The 21,458-nt window shown below is 42.2% G+C and overlaps 1 protein-coding gene across 12 annotated transcripts in view; it reads left to right on the top strand.

Annotated features, from left to right (window-relative positions):
* APBB2 (amyloid beta precursor protein binding family B member 2) overlaps positions 1-21,458 on the top strand; it is a 323,648-nt gene that overhangs the window by 161,701 nt on the left and 140,489 nt on the right. For 11 of the 12 annotated variants that reach the window (XM_036332260.1, XM_036332188.1, XM_036332170.1 and 8 more), the window contains one exon: positions 10,986-11,801. In XM_036332260.1, the coding sequence (XP_036188153.1) occupies positions 10,986-11,801 (816 nt within the window). Of the gene's footprint in view, positions 1-187; positions 257-10,985; positions 11,802-21,458 lie in introns of all 12 variants that reach the window. The other variant, XM_036332214.1, reaches the window with a different exon arrangement.

Below are 21,458 nucleotides of genomic sequence, written 5' to 3'. Positions count from 1 at the left end.
GCTGAGCAGGAATTCAAATTTTAGTCAAAAGTGGTATAAGCAACTAAATAAACAAAAATTTGGACATTATCTGCCAAAATTTCTTTAATATTTTAAACAGCTTTGGAAGGATTTTCAATGATATGCTTTTTTCCTTATGTGCTTTGTTATTTGGGGTTTTAATTTCTCAAATGATCCCTCTTTTCAGATTTCAAATTATAACCCATTTCCTGCACCATTGCTGACGTCCAGCGATCCATGTCAGAAGTACTTCCAGGTCAGATACACTTTCACATGTTTCAATGCAGACAAGCAGTTGAATATTGAAACTTTAACAAATATATATGATAGATGATTGTTTTGATGTTAAACATATGATTTGCTAAAATAATATGTTTTAGGTTTTCATTGTTTTTCACTAATGTAATAGAAAGATGAATCTTTAAAATAAAGTAGGAGAATCAATTGGACTTAACTGTATTCATGTAATAATTGCACAACTCTACTAATATCATAATGTGGAAATATTTTAGTTGACTATAATGGAAATTGAAACTATCACACTTTGCCATCTAGCATTTCACATTATAGCCTGTGAACTGTTAAACATGAACAAAGGAGCTGTTGGTAGTGAGTCTCTATAAACAGCATCTTAGACATTGTGGGTTTTGCCTGGAATGGAGCTCCTCAAATCAGGATTCTTTTGTATTTGGTGCTGATTAATTTCAGGCCCTAAGAAAAATCACCTTAATTTTATTGTATGTTCCTTTTTTTGTGACATGATGGATGCTAGTCTACACACAAGATGGTGTGGGATTTAATTCTTAACGTCACAGTAATATAATAAGGAAAATGCAATGGCAATAACATTTGGAATTAAACAGAGTAGAGGGCTGTAAGTGGGAGATACATCTGGGTGGATTCCATGTTTGTTAGGCTACATGCCACCCAGAGAGTTTTGAGTTTTTAAAGAAATAGATTTTAACCATAAATAAATAGATATTGATGTCCCTAAATTTTAAATCAAACTCATTAAGTAGGCCAAATCTTTTTTTCTTCTTTATATAACAGTGCATGTTACATTTCAACAGAGAACTGAAATTAAACAATAGAATAAACACTAGGCTCAGTAGAGGTATATAAGCAGGACTGTCCTATTTACAAAACTCAGCCAAAACCAGTATGGCACACCTAAGTTCACAGAGGAAAATTAGGAACTTCAAGGTGATTCTTAGAGGTTAGCTAATTTGTACTGTGAAAATTTGGGGCCAGGGAGTAGATTTTCTTTGTAAATACATATTTGAATAGGTATGTTAATTTTGGAAAATCAGGCAAACATGCATGTCCTTTTAAAAGTACATTTTAAGTGTTGAGAGTAAATCCCTTTAGGAATTGTTTAGCATTAAAATTCTTTTTATTACATTTGCAAGATAGACTCAATATGGAAACATTTTAGGAACTAAGCTGGCAAATATATAAAGTGATGTGTTTTCCTCTAAATGGGGGTGAACTAATCAAATAGCTGTGGAAATTTCTTATGGCCACTGTATTTGGTTATGCTGACTTCGTCATTCTTTCTGTTGGTACTCAAGTTGCGTTATTCCTTGGTAGTTATGTAAGAGATAATGAAGCTGTTATCCAGCACGGTTTTTCAATAAGAGCTACTACTATCATGCATTGGTATAGAATGTAACAAATTTTGCCAAGAAAGCAGTTTTCTTCAGTGGAATATCATATTCCAGCCTTTTTTTTTTTTTTTTAATTTAAATGGCAGCTAGTAAGGGAGAGTCTGGACCAATAAGTGGAATAAGGTATGCCTCAATCCCATTTTCCACTCTTAGGAGCTGTGACTACTGAGAACCTTTTCAAAAACAAACATACCAAAATCTATACCATTATCTGCTTACGAAATTCTTGTTGAACCTTCAAGATTCAACTTGGGTGTCTCTTCTGAATAGGTCTTAGCTATGACATAGTCAAGTAACTTCCCTATTTTAAGGCTTCTTTCATTGTTTAATTTTTTTTTTTAAATTGACTCGAGGTTAGCTTATTCAAGAAAACCTGCATCAGTACGTTATAGCTTACTACTTTTTTCACCTAAATCAGTATTCCCAGGCTTGATCATTGACTATGTTCACCAGAGTTGGCCAAAAACATCCAGAGCCCGGCCGTGGTGGCTCAGTGATTGAGCATTGACCTATGAACCAGGAGGTCATGGTTTGATTCCCGGCCATGGCACAAGCCCAGGTTGTGGGCTCAATCCCCAGTGTGGGGCGTGTAGAAGGCAGCCTATCGATGATTCTCTCTTCATTGATGTTTCTATCTATCTCTTTCCCTCTCCCTTCCTCTCTGAAATCAATAAAAATATACTTTTAAAAATGTTTTTTAAAAGCACCAACAAAAACAAAGAAAATACAAAAAACATTCATCTTCAGAAGACACTGAAGCTCTTCTAAATGATGAAATGTAGAAATTGAGCAGCGATAATATCCTTGGGGTCAGCGTATCATATCCCAAGTTGACTGCTCCGAATGTCTTAATTCTTATTTGAATACACATATTCTGATTTGTGTTTCCCAAATAATCAGTCATCGCATCTACCAGGTGTGACGTTGCATTGCCATCTTTCCCCCCATCTGGGGGCTTCTCTTCCTTGTCCACTGGTAGACTCCTACCCACCTTTCAGGACCCAACTCCGCTGTTTCCTGTGTTATTGTTGTTGTTTTGTGTTTTGGGTGGGAACCTTCTCTGACCCTCTCTCCTCATCCCTAATGTCTTCTTATAAGCCCCTCTATCTTTAGCCATTGTGAGTTTGTTTAATAAGTTATCTTTCTCGCTGCCCTATCTGACGGAGTTTCTTGAAGGAAAGCAATTGGTACACCTTTCTTGACTCTCCTCCATCCCACTGGGGATATTGAACCGAGTGAGCCCTCAGGCAATTAAGTTGAGTGGAGAATGGGAAACCCTTAGGTGGTTTAGACCCAGCTCTTAAAATCTCCCCTTTATCTCAAAGAGCCTGGGGAAGTCGCCCTGTGAACCAGCTGTGTGAAACTGCCTTCCTGGCTTAGAAACTTCCAAGGTACGAATCCTGTGATCTCTCTGAGCCCGTGACCCACACTGCCTTCCAGTGACCTTTTCCTCTTTTGTTCATGGAGAAGTTCTTATCATTTTTGTCACATTGAGAGTTTACTTTCTGAGTAATTTCAGGAAACCAGCTTTATTTTGCCTCTCATTCCTAAAAGAAAAAAAAGAAAATCGGAGTTTGTTTCATTTCCTTAATACTTGGAGGTCTAGTTCAAAAGGCAACATCCCTCAGGGTAGAAGTTTTGCTGTTAACTCCTCAGTGGAAATGAAATTGTACAGCAGAAGAAATAAAAATGAGGACAATGTGAAGTCTCATTTAAGAGTGGGCCCAGCGCCGGGCTTCCCTGGGCCCATTCATCAACCCGGGACCATTTGTCAGTTTCCAATTTTATAAGCATGTCATGGGAGCTGAGAAAGAGCAGCGGGTTACTGAAGAGAGGAGTTTCCTGTCACTTCTGACAAATTTTTTTGTTGACAGAAGGCTAGAGGTCTCAGGAAAGAGAAGGGGGGAGCAGGTTTAACTACAGGCTCCAGCACGGGGTGTATTAGGATGTCATCTGAGTTATGGGGTCACAGCTTGGTGCTGGGACCTCTGTGACTCTGGGTTTGAGGAAAGCTTTGTTAGCCATGGAATTAAAATGACCCTGGCTTACCTAGTTCTGTTTAGGCTTCCTAAAAAATACTTTGTATATTAACTGAGGCTCTTTTCGTTGCTAAAAGGAGAAAAAACATCTTGAAGCGGTTTAAGCAAAAAAAGGGAAGAAACTTGATTGGCTTCTATACCCTAGAACCGTGGTCGGTGAGCCTCGACTCGCGAGCCACATGCGGCTCTTTGGCCCCTTAAATGTGGCTCTTCCACAAAATACCACATGCGGGCGTGCACATACAGTGCGATTGAAACTTCGTGGCCCATGCGCAGAAGTCGGTATTTTGTGGAAGAGCCACACTGAAGGGGCCAAAAAGCCACATGTGGCTCGAGAGCCGCGGTTTGCCAAGCCACTGTTTGCCGATCACTCACCTAGAACAGTGATTCTCAACCTTCTGGCCCTTTAAATACAGTTCCTCATGTTGTGACCCAACCATAAAATTATTTTCGTTGCTACTTCGTAACTGTAATGTTGCTACTGTTATGAATCGTCATGTAAATATCTGATATGCAGGATGGTCTTAGGCAACCCCTGTGAAAGGGTCGTTCGACCGCCAAAGGGGTCACAACCTACAAGTTGAGAACCGCTGCCCTAGAAGTTCCTGGGTGTTGTGTTTCAGACACAGCTTCTTTTAAGGATTCCAGCAATGTCATTGCAGCCTGCTCACTTTCTCTCTGTGTCTTCACTCTACTTGCCCATGTGTTCGGTTCATGCTTAGGCAAGAAGCAGGTTCCTTCCATGGTGACTCCTTGAAGCTTTTATCTTCTATGAAGAAGGGAAAAGAGAGCACTTCTCTTCCAGTCACTGTGGCAAAGGTCTTAGGATTGGCTGAGTGTGGGTCCCATGCTTTTCCTTGAACCAGGCACCACTGCCATGGGGATTTGCTACTGTGATTGGCTGGGCCTGGGCCTGGTGCCTCATGAAGTCGGGTGGAGTCACCTCTGCCTGAAACACAGGGGCTGAATCCCTAGAATGTCATTTCCGTGAGAGCAGGTATTTTTATTGCATCAGTTTTGTTCACTGCTGTGTCCTCAGCAGTGCGGACTGTATCTGAGATCATGGTACACACCCCAAAAAATCTGTTGAATGGGTGTGGAGGAAGGCTGATTCCTCAGGAAAAATTTGGGGACATTTATCAGGAAAGGAGGAAATACATGCCAGGTTATAATAGATGTTTCTCCATCCTGCAGGAGAGAGATGGCGGGAGTCTCATTGGTTCTTGTAATACTCTTAACTCTGAACTTATATCTAGCTCTGGAATAGGAATTGATCCTCTTGAATTGATGTTGGATCTTGATAGGTAACACTCAGAACAGCATGATGAATAGAGGGGGACGTGATGGCAAAATCTTGGGCCCTATCCACCTTCCAGAAATCTAGGAGCAGAACCACCCTTGTACTGAAGACCCGTCCTTAGGGTGCCACCTAACACCCTCATTACACCCCCTCTCAGGGTATTTCTTTCTTTTTCCCCCTCCGTAGATTCCATAGGTTGCCTGTTCATTGTGTTGATGGTTTCCTTTCCTGAGCAAATGCTTTTTAGTTTGATGTGGTCCCACATGTTTATTTTGTTTTTGTTGCCTTTGCTTTTGGTGTCAAATTAAAAAAAAAAAAAAAATCATCGCCAAGACATGTTAAGAAGCTTGTCCCCTATGTTTTCCTCTAAGACTTTTATGGACTCAGGTTTTACTTTCAAGTCTTTAATCCATGTTGAGTTAAGTTTTGTGTGTAGTTGTAAGAGAGTGGTCCAGGCTCATTTTTTGCATGTGGCTGTCCATTTTTCCCAGCACCGTGTATTGAAGAGAGTGTCCTTTCCCCATTGTATAGTCTTGGCTCTTTTGGATAATTTAATTGACTATATATGCATGGGTTTATTTCTGGGCTCTATATTCTGTTCCATTGACCTGTGTGTCTGTTTTTATGCCATCAAATTAAAAAAAAAATTTTAATGTCACTAATCCTGTGTTTTGACCTTGTGAATATTTCTAAACGTAGTCCATCTCCACGGATTCTCTGAGACAGCTTCCCCTCAGGGAAGACTTAATCTTCATGAGAAAATTGAGGCCATCAGTTTTGCTTTTCCTCGGTGTGACATCGCGCCTGTCCCCATCCTTATCCCTCACCTTCCTTCTCACGTGAAAAAGTGGCCCTTGTCCTGGGCAAGGCCGACTCTTCCACATCTGCCGTGGCCCCTCCTCTCCTCTCCTCACCTGGACCCTTCCTTCTTGGTCTGTCCCTCTTTTGTGTTCCGCTTTCCCCCTCTCTACTGGCCTCTGCTTTTCTGGCCTGTGAACAATAAAACATGGCTAAGACTCTCCTTTAGAACACAAACTTCTTCCCACAACTGTGGCTGCTCTGGCTGCTCTTCTCTCTCCCCTGCTTTGTTCACAGTGAAGCTCCTAGAGGCGACCTCTGCCCACCGCTGCCATTCTTATCAGAGTCCTTATCATCACCCAGTGCACCTGGTGCTTCTTAGTCCTCACCTCTGAGTCCAAGTGCTAACGGAGACTTCATCTCTGTGCCCTAGTCCAGGGAGGAGTGACCAGAGCTGGCACTGTGCAGTGTGAGAGGAAACTTCCCCCAGACCCAAGTCTGCCTGGCCCACCGTGTCCTCTCCCTTTGTCTGGATGAACTGTTAAAGCCTTCCAGTGTTTCCATGTCTGAGCTCTCTCCTACTCAGCGAGGGGTAGTCAGTCTCTAACACCAGATAGCGGAGCAGGAACGTGGGCCCGGCCTACCTCTTTGGCTAGGGAGACACCCTCTGTCTACCTCTTTCTGCTCTTTCCCTGATGACCACTGATGGTGTAGTTGCCTGGTTTACATTGCTTCTTTAACGCCTTGGAAAATGTGCTGGGGGGGCGGGGGGGATGGCTTTCCCCCACCACGTAAAGGAATACCACACATGCACGCACTTCAGCTTTAGGTTCATTCTTCTTAGGCAGTGACTCTCAACCTTCTGGCCCTTTAAATACAGTTCCTCATGTTGTGACCCAACTATAAAATTATTTTTGTTGCTACTTCATAACTGTAATGTTGCTACTGTTATGAATCGTAATGTAAATATCTGATACGCAGGATGGTCTTAGGTGACCCCTGTGAAAGGATTGTTCGACCGCCAAAGGGGTCGCGGCCCACAGGTTGAGAACCGCTGTTCTTGGGTATTTAGAGTGACACTGTTGTGAGGAAGTTGGAAATCTGCTGGCTTTTAAAAAGGCTGCTGTTGAAGTGCTTGCTCTTCTCTGCCTTGGGGTCAAGTCCACACTCTTGGAGCATGTCTTGTCGGACCCTGCCTGATCCTTTACCAGCTCTCCTTTCATGTCTTGATTTGCTCAGATGACATAGATCAGCCGTGGGCAAACTACGGCCCGCGGGCCAGATCCGGCCCGTTTGAAATGAATAAAACAAAAAAAAAAAAAAAAAGACCGTACCCTTTTATGTAATGATGTTTACTTTGAATTTATATTAGTTCACACAAACACTCCATCCATGCTTTTGTTCCGGCCCTCCAGTCCAGTTTAAGAACCCATTGTGGCCCTCGAGTCAAAAAGTTTGCCCACCCCTGACATAGATGGTAACCTGCCCTCTCTTACCTTCAGATCCTCTCCAACCTAAGGTGGGATGACAACTTCCTCCTTTCTACCTTCCTCCACGCCCACCTAGTTGATCTCTGTCACTTTATTGTGTGTTTGTCTTCCACAGGCTGAAAGCACTTTAGGTTCCTTGATTTCCCCATTCCCAGTACAGTGCCTGGTAAGGAAGAAGGTGCTCAATAAATGCTTGCCTGCGGTATGGTGGCCAGAGACAAAGTGTACGGGGAAGGAGGGAGCTGTGAAATAAGAGTGATCCCTCTAGGGACCGAGCTCTTATAGATGCCAGGCATTGGGCTAAATGCTCCACAGTCTTCTCTCTCAGTCCCCAATTGAAGCTCACTGAGGTGTAGGTACTATTATCTACATTAGAAATGGGGAGTTGAAGTAACTTGTCTGTTATGTTAAGGAGTTTGGCTTTATTCTTAGCCTTTTTTACTTCAAAGAAAACAGCCAAATAGTAGAAGGTTTAAAGAGACATGGTAAGATTTTTCATTCCTTTAAAAAAAGAAACACATCGCCCAGCTGGTGTGGCTCAGTGGTTGAGCATTGACCTCTGAACCAGGAGGTCATGGCTCGATTCTCATTCAGGGCATACTAGTATGTCCAGATTGCAGGCTCCATCCCCAGCAGGAGCCGCACAGGAGGCAGCCAATCAAATGATTCTCTCTCATCACTGATGTTTCTGTCTCTCTCGCCCTCTCCCTTCCTCTCCAAAATGAATATAAATGTATTTGGGGAGGAAAAAAAAAGAAACACAAACATCCTTCCTTTTAAGTCCAAGGAATGTTTTTTGTTTTCATAATAAAACCCTTCTAGACCCAGTTTCTTTATCCTTTCCTATTAGTCTACTTACTCTTTGTGTATCTCTGTAATAAGACCATTTCGATCACTCACATCAAATAGGAAGGTTAATTTTGGGGCCTTGGTAGGCAGCCCTGGGCTCTGTCCCTTGAATAAAAGGGGTGAGGGTTGCTCACATTTATTGCTACGTCCGATGCTAAGCTTTCTGCTGGCATTTCTCACTGCAACCTGGTACTATTATTGTTCCCATTTTTCAGACAAGGAAACTAAAGGTCTGGTGTCCTAGATTACTCATTTGGTGAGAATCATGGACAGGGCTCGAGCCTGTCTCTCTGACCCCAAGGTCTGTGTTCTTATGCTCAGGCCACTGCCTGTCACTTTTGAGGGCCTTTCTCTTGCAGCCTGAGTCTGTCTAGGGCTTTGCTAACCTCTACCTACTTCATGACCCTTTTGAACCCAAATGACTGCCTCGCAGATATGTCATCCCCTGGAGACACTGTAACCGCGTAGAATTCCCTGGGCTGCCTTAGTGCTAGATCCGACCTTTCAGATGACACCCTCGTTTCACATCGAAGGCACACTCACAGTGTTCAGGCTTTGATCTATAAAAACAACATATACAGAGCCGTTTGCGTGGAATGGTCCTGTTGTTCTAACTTAACCCTCCGAAAACCCCCTGTGATTTCTAGCAAGCAGAAGGGTTACAAGGCCATAGGGAGGGTGATGGGCTCCAAGGGTTGATGTGAACGTGGCTAAAAGTGTTTATCTGTCACACCCAGGATATGAAAGTGACTTCAATATTAAATCACCTGGAAATGTTGATGGTGTTCTTTCGGAAAATGTTTATGGTTATAAACAAAAATTTCTCCCTAACAACACTGCTGGAATGTAGAACCTGGCATAAAATAGCCTTATGAAATTTCTTGCCATGCCTTTTTAAACGCCAGAAGATTTCCAACTTTCTCATAATAACGTCAATCTAAATACCGAGAGTCTAAAAGTAACTCTCCCTTGTGTGTCTGCGTGGTGGGTGTGTGTCTCGGGGAAAACTTCATGTGGGTTCAAGATGGGCTCTTCTCGTAACAAATGCTACACCTGAGTGAATTAGAAATGGAAACATATGTTTTCCATAAAATGGTAGTAGCAGCCCAAACAGTATTATTATTATTTTTTTAAATTTAGTCTCAAAGTATTGTTTGAAAGGGAGAAACACACTCGATTCTCTGTTCCTGTGACATGAAGCCCAAGTGCTGAGGTGGGTGCTGGGTAAGCAGCAATTCTCCTAGAGAATAATTCTGCAGAACGGGGCCCAAGGTGGGTCACTTTGGACTACAGCCCTTAACTATCTCTCTGGGCTACATGGTCATTCCATTGTAGAAGTGGACACTGCCTAGACTGTGTAGACGTTGCCTCGTTTCCTAGAAGCATGCAGATTCTAGATGAGTGGGGGATCCTTGTCTAGAACAGCCCATCCCGTGCACTTGGTGACAGAAAGAGATGCCTCTCAGCTCCTGCAGGGAACATTCTTGCCCTCCTCTCCTGTGGAGGTCCCTGTTGTGCCTGGGGGAGGATGAGGGAGTTGTCACAGTGCAATTTTAGGAATGTTAGGAGCTGTGCTTCGGCTCACCCACTGCGGTGGAGAACTCACTGAGGTCTCTGTGGAGGGCAGAGGATCAGATAAGAAAGAAATCATTCCTCACAGGCTGAGAAATGTGAAACCTCAGGAATTCTCGCTGATGAATTTTATTCCTTTCTAGTCTGAGAAACTGTTCTTTCTTCCTAGCAAAAGACACATGGAATAAATCACTGATGGTGTGAACAATATTCGAGATAAATGCCACTGTCAGATAGTTGCCGAGGCGTTCTGCAAGGGCACCTGGTGCTGCAAGCAGCTGAGTCTGTAGTTTAATTCAGTGGAACGTAGTCGGGCGCCTTGGGGCTCCACGTCTTGAAGCGAAGGGCTCAATGCTACATTATTAGTAATTGTGTGTGTGTGTGTGTGTGTGTGTGTGTGTTTCTTGAGCAATTAAGGCATTTCACCAACATTTCTGTTTAGTACAAACACTAAGCCCAAGTCAGAAATGTTTACAAAGACATTAGCAAAACACTCTAATGGAGGTGTGATTTTTCTAGGCATTCCGAACACAATTTCTAAACACGATTGAGAAAAATTACCTTGGATGTATGTATAGTGCATCATTGAACAGGGACCGTTCAGGTTAATTAAGAAAGCTGGAGCCTCAGAGGATTTTAAAATATATTTCTTATTGATTTCAGAGAGGAAGGGAGAAGAGAGAGCGAGAGAAACATCAACAATGAGAGAGAATCATTAATTGGCTGCCTCCTGCATGCCCCCTACTGGGGATCCAGCCCACAGTTCGGGCATGTGCCCTGGGTTGGGAATCGAACCATGACCTCTTGGTTCATAGGTCAGCACTCAACCAGTGGGCCACACTTGCTGGGCCCCAGGGGATTTTGAGCAGTTTTTTTGTTGCCTGAGGGAACAACAGGATAGAAATGTTGTGTAAATGTTTAGAAAGGGGGCCATTTTCAAGGTTGTGGAAAATGAAGCCATCTGAATGCTCCCATATGAATTCAAAAGAGAGACACTTTTTAATTTTAGGTAAAACTTGGACCCTCAGACCTCTTGGCTCTTCTGTAAATTGGCTTTTGGGAGCCCACAGTCAGCCTTTCATTTGCTCCTATTTGATATAGAAGCAAATGGTGACAATAAAGAGGAAAATGGGTCAATTTTACAAGAACATGTGCAACAGACAGACGCCTTCATTCTCTCAAATTTCTGCATAAAAATGTGTGCTCGCTCTGTTTGCTAAGTGGTTTCATCATGTCAGGCAGCTAATGCCCGGTTCCCTTTGTTTTCCAGCTGCCGCGGGTGTAGACACTTTGGCGGTGTTTATGGCCAGCAGCGGAACCTCAGATGTCACGCATCGGAACAGCCCGGTCACACCACCGAATACCCTTAATCTCCGTTCCTCCCACAATGAACAGTTGAATGCCGAAATCAAGCACACGGAAGCCAAGAACAGCACACCCCCCAAATGCAGGAAAAAATATGCACTAACTAACATCCAGGCAGCCATGGGCCTCTCCGACCCCACCGCACAGCCTCTGCTGGGAAATGGCTCTGCCAACATCAAGCTGGTGAAAAACGGGGAGAACCAGCTCCGGAAGGCTGCAGAGCAGGGACAGCAGGACCCCAACAAAAACGTCAGTCCCACTGCCATCATCAACATAACTTCTGAGAAGTTAGAAGGCAAAGAGCCCCAGCCGCAGGATTCCCCGGGGTGTGAAATTTTACCCTCCCAACCCAGGAGAACCAAGAGCTTCCTCAATTACTATGCAGACCTGGAAACCTCAACCAGAGACCTCGAGCCGGACTCAGGCAGCCAGCATGGGGTCGTGGAGGAGAAGTCGCAGGCGGGCCAGGGCCAGGCCTCCACCATCATTGGGAATGGTGACATGCTGCTGCAGAAACCAAACAAATCCCAGTTCAGCCCCGAAGATGGCCCAGTAGCCACAGTGTCATCCAGCCCCGAGACCAAGAAGGATCACCCGAAAACAGGGGCCAAAACGGACTGTGCCCTGCACCGGATCCAGAACCTGGCGCCCAGCGACGAGGAGTCCAGCTGGACCACACTGTCCCACGACAGCGCCTCGCCCAGCTCCCCGGACGAAGCAGGTACCCCTGGGAAAGGTGTTGGGAGGGGGCCCTTGCTTTTGGTGTTTTCAGTTATTGATGGAATTCATCTCTAGACTGACTCAAAAAAATCCATTTGTGGCAAGAGGAACATGACCTTTGGGGGTAAAACTGGGCCATTTGTGTGGCAAATATATCCTTTAACAGTTTTATTTTGATTCATACATAAGTTGTTCTTTCTGGGAAGCAGTTTTGTAAAAGAAATAGGTCCTTGATGGTAGGTACAGTAAAACATCCTCTGTTTAAAAACTGTGCTGCCAGTGCTTAGGTGAACTATTTCTTTATACTGTCTAGAAATATTGGGTTTTGTTGAGCAAAATAATAAAAGAAATACAGTTGCTGGGGACAAGATATAACCCAGTTAAGAGAACCAGCGATTTTAAGGTTCTCAGCAGAACGTATTTATGTTCAAGCTAATGAAAACTTAATAGTCTGGTTATTAAAAGACCATCTCCCTTTTGACTTTTACCGGAGAACATTTTATTAGCCTTGTTTAAGTGATATTTGAAAATGAGAAAGTGATGGTTCTTTTAAAATATGTTCAGCAGTTTAGGATTTTAGCTAGTCTAATTGACTTTTGTCCATATCAATGACGTCTTGAGGCTTGTCAGAGGAGTCAAAATTGTGACAGAAATAAACAGGTTCCTAAAAGTTGGCTACATTTAACCTCAGTTTTCCATAGCCCTCCACTATACTGATCATAAAACTAACAGATGTGGAGAACGTTGTTGTATCTGAAGTCGGAGTACACCAGCACTCGCAAAGGCGTATTTCTGTAACAATACCTTGCAGCCACCCTGGTGGGTCCCTATGTGAGTATGGTAGATAGAACTACCAGGGAAGGAAGTAACATTTTCCCATCCTATATGAAAGAGCAACTACAAGGACTACAGATAAAGAAAAGGGAAGGGGAAGGTTAAGACGTGAACTTGTTTAAAAAAAGTTTTTGAAATGCCCTTTAAAAATCACAGTACTTTAAGTGATGGATTTCATCAGCTTGCTGTAGCTGGTAATGGCAGTGGGGAGGTTGAGGTGAGTCTATTTCATCTTGAAAATGTCTAGCCCTGCTATTATTGGCAACATAATTATGCTTGGTAATGTTACTGAGTTCACAACTCTATTACTTTTCATCCATTGAGAGAATTCATATCCTATAGCTGATGGCACTGTCGCCTGCTGGTGTTTGAATCTATAGAGATAACGAGTATCTCACACACACCCTAACTCGACCTCCTATTTTCACACATCTCCCTCGCACCCCTCCCTGCTCACGCAGATGTGGCTGCTCTCTGTGATAGTTCAATTTTAAATTTTACTGGAAGTTATTTAATGAACAGTAAAGTCTCCTCAGCTCCCACTCTAATTCTTTTCCCAGTGACGACCACTACTTCTTAAAGTTGTTTTCTTTCAAAAACATTTTATGCATATACCCACATCTATAATAAATTTTAAAATATGCCCGATTTTTTACTGTAAAAGGGCCTGGAGAGACTTTCTCGGTAGATGGTAATGTTTAGTGTGGATTTATGGTTGTATACATTTCTCAAAAGCCTTTAAAAAGTTTGTCACAATGATAAAATACTAGTGTAAATTACTTTACAAAAAATAAAATATACCCAAATTTTATGATAATGATCTTATTAACGAGTCCCTACTTTTTAGAGATATACTAATATACTACTATATAGAATGGTATAATATGTAACATAACATAACATAACATAACATAACATAACATAACATAACCTGATATAAATAATATTCAGTATGGACTTTTCTTCAGAATAATTGGGGTGGGGTTAAAAAAAAAAAAAAGAAACAAAATTGCCCCTAAGCTGGTAATCATTAAAGGGGGGTACATGAGGGTTCATTGTTGTGTTCTCTCAAATTTTATATGTTTAAGATTTTCCACAATAAGAACTTAAAACAGCCCAGTGGCTCAGTGGTAGAGCGTCGACCTATGAACCAGGAGATCACAGTTCAATTCCCCGTCAGGGCATATGCCAGGGTTGCAGGCTTGATCCCCAGTAGGGCGTGTGCAGGTGGCAGCCAATCAATGATTCTCTCTCATCATTGATGTTTCTATCTCTCTCTCCCTCTCCCTTCCTCTCTGAAATCAATGAAAATATATATTTTTTAAAAAGTTAAAACTACAAAAAAATTACATTAGATTGTTTTATAAATGCTTTGCTTTTTTTCACTTAAATATATATTTTTGTGGAACTGTCCATATCAGGACATTCAGGCTTTTTTAAGTATTAGGTGTGCTATTCCATCATATTCAAGCTCTGTGAGTTCCTTAGCAGTTTCTCACCACTGAAATTTAGATGGTTGTGTCCCTAGCCCCATCGCTCATGGCGTGCTGGTGTCAGGAAGGGCCTGCGGAGAGCTCAGAGTCTGCTGAAATGGCAGTCCTCTCCGTCCACTGCGGCTCTCGGGTCCCTCTGCTCACTGCTCCTCGCTCAGTGCCCTGGCGGCCCTTCCTGTGGCTTCTCTACACAACTGATTGCAGTGCGTGCATCATGGGAACTGGATGAGGGTTTTCTGACATGTTGGGGGATATGTTCATTTTTCTCCCTTAAAGTCAGTTTTGAAGACCTTAGAATTTTAAAGTATGGGTGACAGTATGGTGATAGCCCTGAATGGGCTGCTAAGGATTGACATTTTGAATCGAATATGCTGGGAAGAGTGTGTTAGCTGTGACTCTAAAGCAGTGAGACTGAGTTTTTTAAAAACATACTGGAGGCCAAACCTGTGCTATCCTTCAAAATGGTCCCTTTGGGATCGCTGTGCCTATTTCAGCATGCTGCAGCGTCTCCAGATATGAATCCTATATAATAAAAGCGTAATAGGCTAATTAGACCGGATGACCTTCCAGACAACCTTCTGGCAAAGCCGGGACTGTGAGGGCTGAGGCAGAGCGGTGGGGGCCAAGCCCCTTGCACGAATTTTGTGCATTGGGCCTCTAGTCCTATATAATAAAGAGCCAATATGCTAATTAGACCGGATGGCGGAAGGACCAGTGGGCTGGGGGTGGGGCCTAGAGACAGCCGGGGCTGCAAGGGCCAAGGCAGCTGGGGTCGTGAGGGTTGAGGCAGCCAAGGATCGTGAGGATTGAGGGCCTACCCTTGCACGAATTTCGTGCATTGGGCCTCTAGTATTAAAATATTGGGGAATTCTTTTGGAATTTCCTGAGAGCCAGTTGTGAATGCCTACTGAATAGAAACCTCTACTTCATGATAACACTTTGGAGTTTCGGGTAGTGACCACCATATAAATTAGTGAGTGAAATAAAATAAGCAGTTATTCAGAATTGCTATTGCTTTTTCTTTCATCTTTCCTGTGAAGCATAGTGTGTACAATGAGCACAATCAGTTTAAATTAAACATTGTATGTTTCACTTCTAATAGCAAAATTAATGTTTATTCTGTATATTTTATATAGCATACCCATGTTTATATATAATACACACAAACACTGACTATTGAAGAAGAAAAAATAGGAGCAAACATTTTGTAAAATAGTAGTATGCACTGTGATAATTCATACATAGAAACAGTGTATATATGTGCTTCGTCACTGTGTATTAAGTAAATACTCATCACTGTGGTGTGTGTCCTGTGGCTAAATCAGGATGACACAGTTATCTTTGAGTTGCAGACTTTGTGCTTTGGGGAGCCTAGAAAAAGAGAACAGATGCGTCCCTTCCTTAGGGGCATCCTTCCCAAGTTAGAATGCTGTTTGTAAAATAAAGAGTACCGACTAATTCAGAGATTCGTGATTTCCCATTCCCCTTTCTGAATTGCCCCCTCCAGCATCTTAGTAACTTTTCTTTTTTTTTGCACAATCCTGTGTGTACAATATGTTGCTCCTCTTTTCCTCCTCATCTGTCCTTTGAGAAAACAAGAGGCTATTCTATAAAAGGAAAGCATCTGTGAGATTACTGAGTTTCATAAGAGTTTCAAAAAGTCCAGAAGCATGCCTTCTAGATGCTAAAAGAAAAGCGTTGGTAGTTGAAAGTGAGGACTTTTAATGTTAGAATTTGGCCAGAGGTCCCGCCTCCTCAGTGGCCCCAGGTGAGCACAGGGGCTCAGGTAAACTAGGTTGATGGGACTGTGTGTGTGGTCTCTCTGTTGGTCACCTGGTGTCTTATGTTTGCTTCATGAAAACTTTGGGAAGAGGCAACATTTTGGTGCTACCTGGGTACAGTTGCCTTGCATTGCAGATGGATCCCTGTTGCTCAGGAATTTGAATCCTTTGATTTTATAAATTGATTGGCTTTCACTCTCCAGGCACACAGAGGGGAAGGGAACTCTTTTGCAAGCTGGATAGCTGGGGAGGGTGGGAGCCAAGGCGCAAACTTGATTATGTCAGTATCACTTGGCGGCACTTCTTATTTCTGGCCTTAGCCAGCTTAAGAGTGTTAGAGCCTTGGATACGTTTATATTAACACTTTTAGGAACTTCTTCTAAATGTTCATTTTATGTCACATTGCTCTGGTAATTTCAACCATAAATTATTTTTAAATTGCTTTTTAAAAGCTCCCAATCCCTTTCATACGGAAAAAGAAAATTCCAGGATATCGGAAATGCTGTTTTCAGCTGGTTTGCCCCCATTGAATTCATTTCAATCTTTTAAACGCCCTTTAGTGATTCACTGGCCTTTCTGTTCTGTCTTCTCAGTTGACAGTTCCATGATGTGACAGGAGGAATTCAAGGAGACAGATGTGAGATGTTTCCAAAATAGCCTGGACACATTGTGTCCTGGGGTAGATTGTGTGATTTCCAAATTAGATTTTAGTACCTCGGGAGTAAGATGTGTGAAAATATTTCTTATCTCACCCCATGATCTTAAGGAAGAAAATGATTTTGCTCAATTAAATCTTTTTAGAACATTCTAGAGAAAAAAAATTGATTCAATTGAACATTCACGATAGTTTTTGGTTGTTTTGCATTATAAAATATTATACTAGATACTTGGCGGGGGGGGGGGGAGATAAACATAATGAAATGGACGGCAGCAAAATATCTTAACAGTCAGTCAGTAAGCACAAGACAGAAGATAATTCAAGACGGAACCAGGAAGGGGCTATAAGAGGTTAGGGCGCTGTGGGATGGATGCCCCTAGGAAGGAGAAACGTAATTGATTGGGATGTGGAAGTTAGGGTTCTTGATGTTATCTGTGCTGGAAGTTGAATAGACTTTCCTTGGATGGATATCTGGGGAGATCATTGCCCTTTAGAGCTGTTAAAAAGTAAGGAATCACTTTCATTTCTTTTACACTGATCACTAAAGAAGTTTAAGTCATAACTTTTACCCCACTCTTCTCTGCTTTACTGGCATTTTGAAAATAAAAATTTTAGTTCCTATTTTGGCAAGTTTTTTAGCTTCTGGGGAAAGAGCAGTGCAGACCAAGAGTGGCTGCTTAGGAAGGGACAGGGCGGAGTCCTGCCGTAGCCCTGCATGAGGTGCTCCCAGAAGTGCCAGGTGATGCTAATGCCCTTAATGGAAGGTATGTAGCCTGTAAGATGGTGACTCAGTGGAATCATAGACACAAAAATACTACTGGCCATGTTCAGATGTCTTCCGGTCAAATTTCATCATGAACTATCTGCTCAGACTCATTATCCTCACGACAGAATCTTAAATTAATACATGCATAGTTACCATTGTTCATTAGTTCATCTGTTCATTCTTCCTCATTTGTTCATTCGTATGTACATACACATGCCAGTTATTTTTCAGAAGTCTACTCTGTGAGCTGTGCTAGATACCCAAGACATAGAAATAAATTAGAACTGTGACCTCAAATAGCTCAAACACTGTTAGTTTCCTGTCTCCATGGAGAATGTTCCCACCATATATAGAGTGCTTTCTAAAATGTGTCCCATTTGGCACATGTCACATCTTAGTACGATCAAGAAATGAAGCCCAGATCCTGGGCAGCCTAAGTTTATAAGCAAAGAAGAGGAGATGTTTAGATGTTTTATTAGTTTCTCAGGGCTGCTGTAACAAATCACCACACACTTGGTAGCTTAAAGCAACAGAAATTTATTCTGTCTCAGTTCTGGATGATAAAAGCCTGAAATCAAGGTGTCAGCAGGATGACTCCTTCCTTGACTTTTCCAAGCTTCTGACGGTTCCTAGCGATGCTTGGCATTCCTGGGCTTGTGGCCGCATCAGTGCAACTCTGCCTCTGTCTTCCCATCCCCTTGCTGTAAAGACACCAGTCATTGGATTTAGGGCCTCCTCCAATTCAGTATAACTCCCTCTTAATTTAATTGATTATATCTGCAAGACTCTATTTCCAAATGAGGCACATTCTGAGGTTGTGAGTAGGCATGAATTTTGGGGAGACTATTTAACCCAGTACAGATGTGTCATAGATAATGTCTTACTGTATGCAACACAGAGGAGATGTGAGAGGATGTTTGTAAGAATTATTATATTCAGTGTTTTCGAGAAGGAAAGCTAACATTTGCAGGCATTGTGAGAACTGATAGACTCCCAGAAGTGCCAGGTGATGCTAATGCCCTTAATGGAAGGTATGTAGCCTGTAAGATTGAGACTCAGTGGAATCATAGACACAAAAATACTACTGGCCATGTTCAGATGTTTTCTGGTCAAATTTCATCATAAACTATCTGCTCAGACTCATTATCATGTAGCCTGTAAGATTGTGACTCGGTGGAATAAAATATGCTGCAAGGGACCTCAAGATAGTTTTGGGTTACCTTCATCCAAATTCTTCATTGTAAAGATGAGGAAACTTAGGTATGGACCTGATACTGTTGAATCTGAAACCACAAACCCAACTGAGATGGGGGAAAAGTATGGAAAAGGCAGGAAAAGATAATAATGATATAATAAAGCTTAACATTTAACAGTATGGCTCAGTTCTGAAGGGTGGGATAGTTCAGTGTACTTGGCATGTGGAGATGGGGTTATTCTTTTTGATCAAAGCTTATAATAGCCATGTTTTTCTCAGCTCTGTTTAAGAGAATTTGCTTTCCAAATATTCAGGATTTTCTTAGGAGCTATCTATAATAATAAAAGCGTAATATGCTAATTAGACCAGACGTCCCCCCAGATGACCTTCCGGACAAAGCCACGGTGGTGGGGGCTGAGGCAGAGGCTGCCACTGTGGCAGCAGGGGCCGAGCCCCTTGTACGAATTTTGTGCATCGGGCCTCTAGTGTAGAATATAAAAGAAAACAATGTCCCTGGCTTTAGAGCAATGCACAGGCAATATGATGCCGTGAAAGTTTCACAAATGGGCAGTGCTGGAAAGCCTACAGGCAACACACAGGCAGGCTGTGTCCAGTAGATGGTGTTTTAGAAGACTTTGAGTTCAATGCCAATGCTTAGAAATTGGAAACTTTTATAAAAATGTGGGTCTCTTAGTTTTCTTGTAAGTCCAGAGATCTCATGATACTGTGCTCAAATGCCAAATAGGCAACACTCAGCGGCAGCTTTAGATGGCTCCCGTCCTCGGCACAGTGACTGGACTTGTGGACCTTGCTCCATGTGTTCGTCGACTCAGGCATTGTGTACACATGAAATTCACGGTAGAAAGAACTGGGCTGATGTTGATCTTGCCTGTGACGACTGCATGCAAGTGTAGTGCCATTGTAGCAACATCCTTGTATCTATAGACTTCTTTTAATCATAGTCATTCTAGTCTCAGTCCCATGCCTTCTGGTAGAATTATACAGTGTGACATGAACTATTAAGCAAAACATGTTTGAAATTTCCAAAGTCATCTTTAGATGACTCCTCAGAGCTCTTCCATCTGTTAATCTGGTTAGAGGAGGGAAAACATTAGCTTTTCAAAAGCTGGGATGTGGGTGGTTCATAAATTTTTGTACCCTGAGTCTGATTCAGTTAATATACCCAGTTCGCTTTCATAAATGTGAGGATAGTTACCAGTTACCCTTATAATTTATATATTGTGCTTATCTACTAGAAAACTTGGGTGTAAAATGGTGAAATAAAAGCTTCATATTCAAACAGATTTGACTGGAAAAATCCAATTAGTCGACTGTTAGAAAATTGTCAGCATTCCATATGGAATGGTCAGAAAGTGAGAGGACAGGATAAAACACCAACTCCAAAATATTGGTGTTGGTATCTAAGAGAGGAGATAATATTTATCGTGTGTAAGATTTTATTGTTGGTTTGCTTTCCTTAGATTTGTTCTTGAGAATGACAATTTAATTCCTGCAAGGATTCTTCCTTAATATCATTAGATACATTGGTGGTTGATTAATTTTCTCCCTCCATATTTGAAGAAGTCTTCCTATAGAATTGCACTGAACTGGTACATCTGGGATATTATAATGGTAGATTTCCAGCCTATAAGTGACTTGTCTAAGAAGCTGATTTCAGTCTGTTGGCTTGTTACCAGGATCTTTCTCTTATGCATATGGTAGTGTATGTGGTGGTTAGGTATACAAGATGGCTGGCCCATGAAAGCCTATTTAATCCCTAATAGACATGTAGAGTAATCATAACAGAACCATAAAACAGTTTCTCAGAATGTTATAGAAGAAAATGTTCTATGTGGAATTGTCAGAAAGTGAGAGAACAAAGATGACCCCCAAGACTGGGGCTGTGGAGACACCTGCTGATGGAAGCCTCTAGGGACACTTGTTAGTAATGGGCTAATTCTCCACTTTGCTTTTCTGTGTTTGCTCCTGGTTATAATCTGCGGGGGACCTTTGACCAACATTCCTTTCATCCCTTGCTCACTGTGGACAAGGGAGACATTCATTGGCTTCCTGCCCTTCCTCTCTTTCCCCAGAACATGCCTCAGCCTCTTGCATGATTTCTGAGTGGCTTTCACCTTTTAGTTGATGTCTTATCCACCTGTCCCCTGCATGTGTTATGGAACAAGGGCCCTAAGTTATAGAATGGATTCAAGTCCATCGTGTCTTTAATGGAGGAAAGGATAATTGGTTTGGTAAACTCTAGACTCTTTATTTGAAGAGTACTTTAGTGAGGATGATACTCACATACTTTCTATGGATGAATGTCTCCTGAGTTCCTACTGTGTGTAAGGAACTGAGCTAGTGTTCTGGATGAGTCCGTGATTGAGGCACAATGCTTCCTTCGAGGAACTCACAGGCACCTTCCTCAAGATTCTTTCAAATCTCTTTAACTCTCTTACGGCATTTATCGCCTTCTGGGTTTTAGAACTCAACATCCTGATTGGTTCCAGCTCCATCAGTTTCTTAACCTCTGAGCCCCAACTTTCTTATCTTTAACGTGGGAATAATAATACTACCGGCCTTATGGGATTGTTCTATAAAGCCCTTGGCACAAAAGCTGGCCCACAAGAAGCATTTTTTGAAATGTTAGTTATCATTATAATTAGTCTTATCTTTCCTATGAGGTGGAAAGCTTCTTCAGGATATAGGTTGTTTTGCCTTTGTTCTTGTTGTTTTTAAATCCCCAGAAATAAATCTATACACAGGGTACTCATGTTTGAGTGAGTGATGAGCATAACATTGTATTATTTACACTAGCAGTACAACATATTAAAGGTAATAGTTTACCTCCAAGAAGTTCACAATAATTAGAGAGATGCGTAAATCCTCTGCTCCTCAGATGCTAATGTGCAGGAAAGTCTCCAGAGAGCT

The sequence above is a fragment of the Myotis myotis genome, unplaced genomic scaffold (assembly GCF_014108235.1).
Source record: "Myotis myotis isolate mMyoMyo1 unplaced genomic scaffold, mMyoMyo1.p scaffold_m19_p_1, whole genome shotgun sequence".
NCBI lineage: Eukaryota > Metazoa > Chordata > Mammalia > Chiroptera > Vespertilionidae > Myotis > Myotis myotis.
The sequence above is the reverse complement of the archived record's forward strand: the minus strand, read 5'-3'. Positions and strand labels throughout refer to the sequence as shown.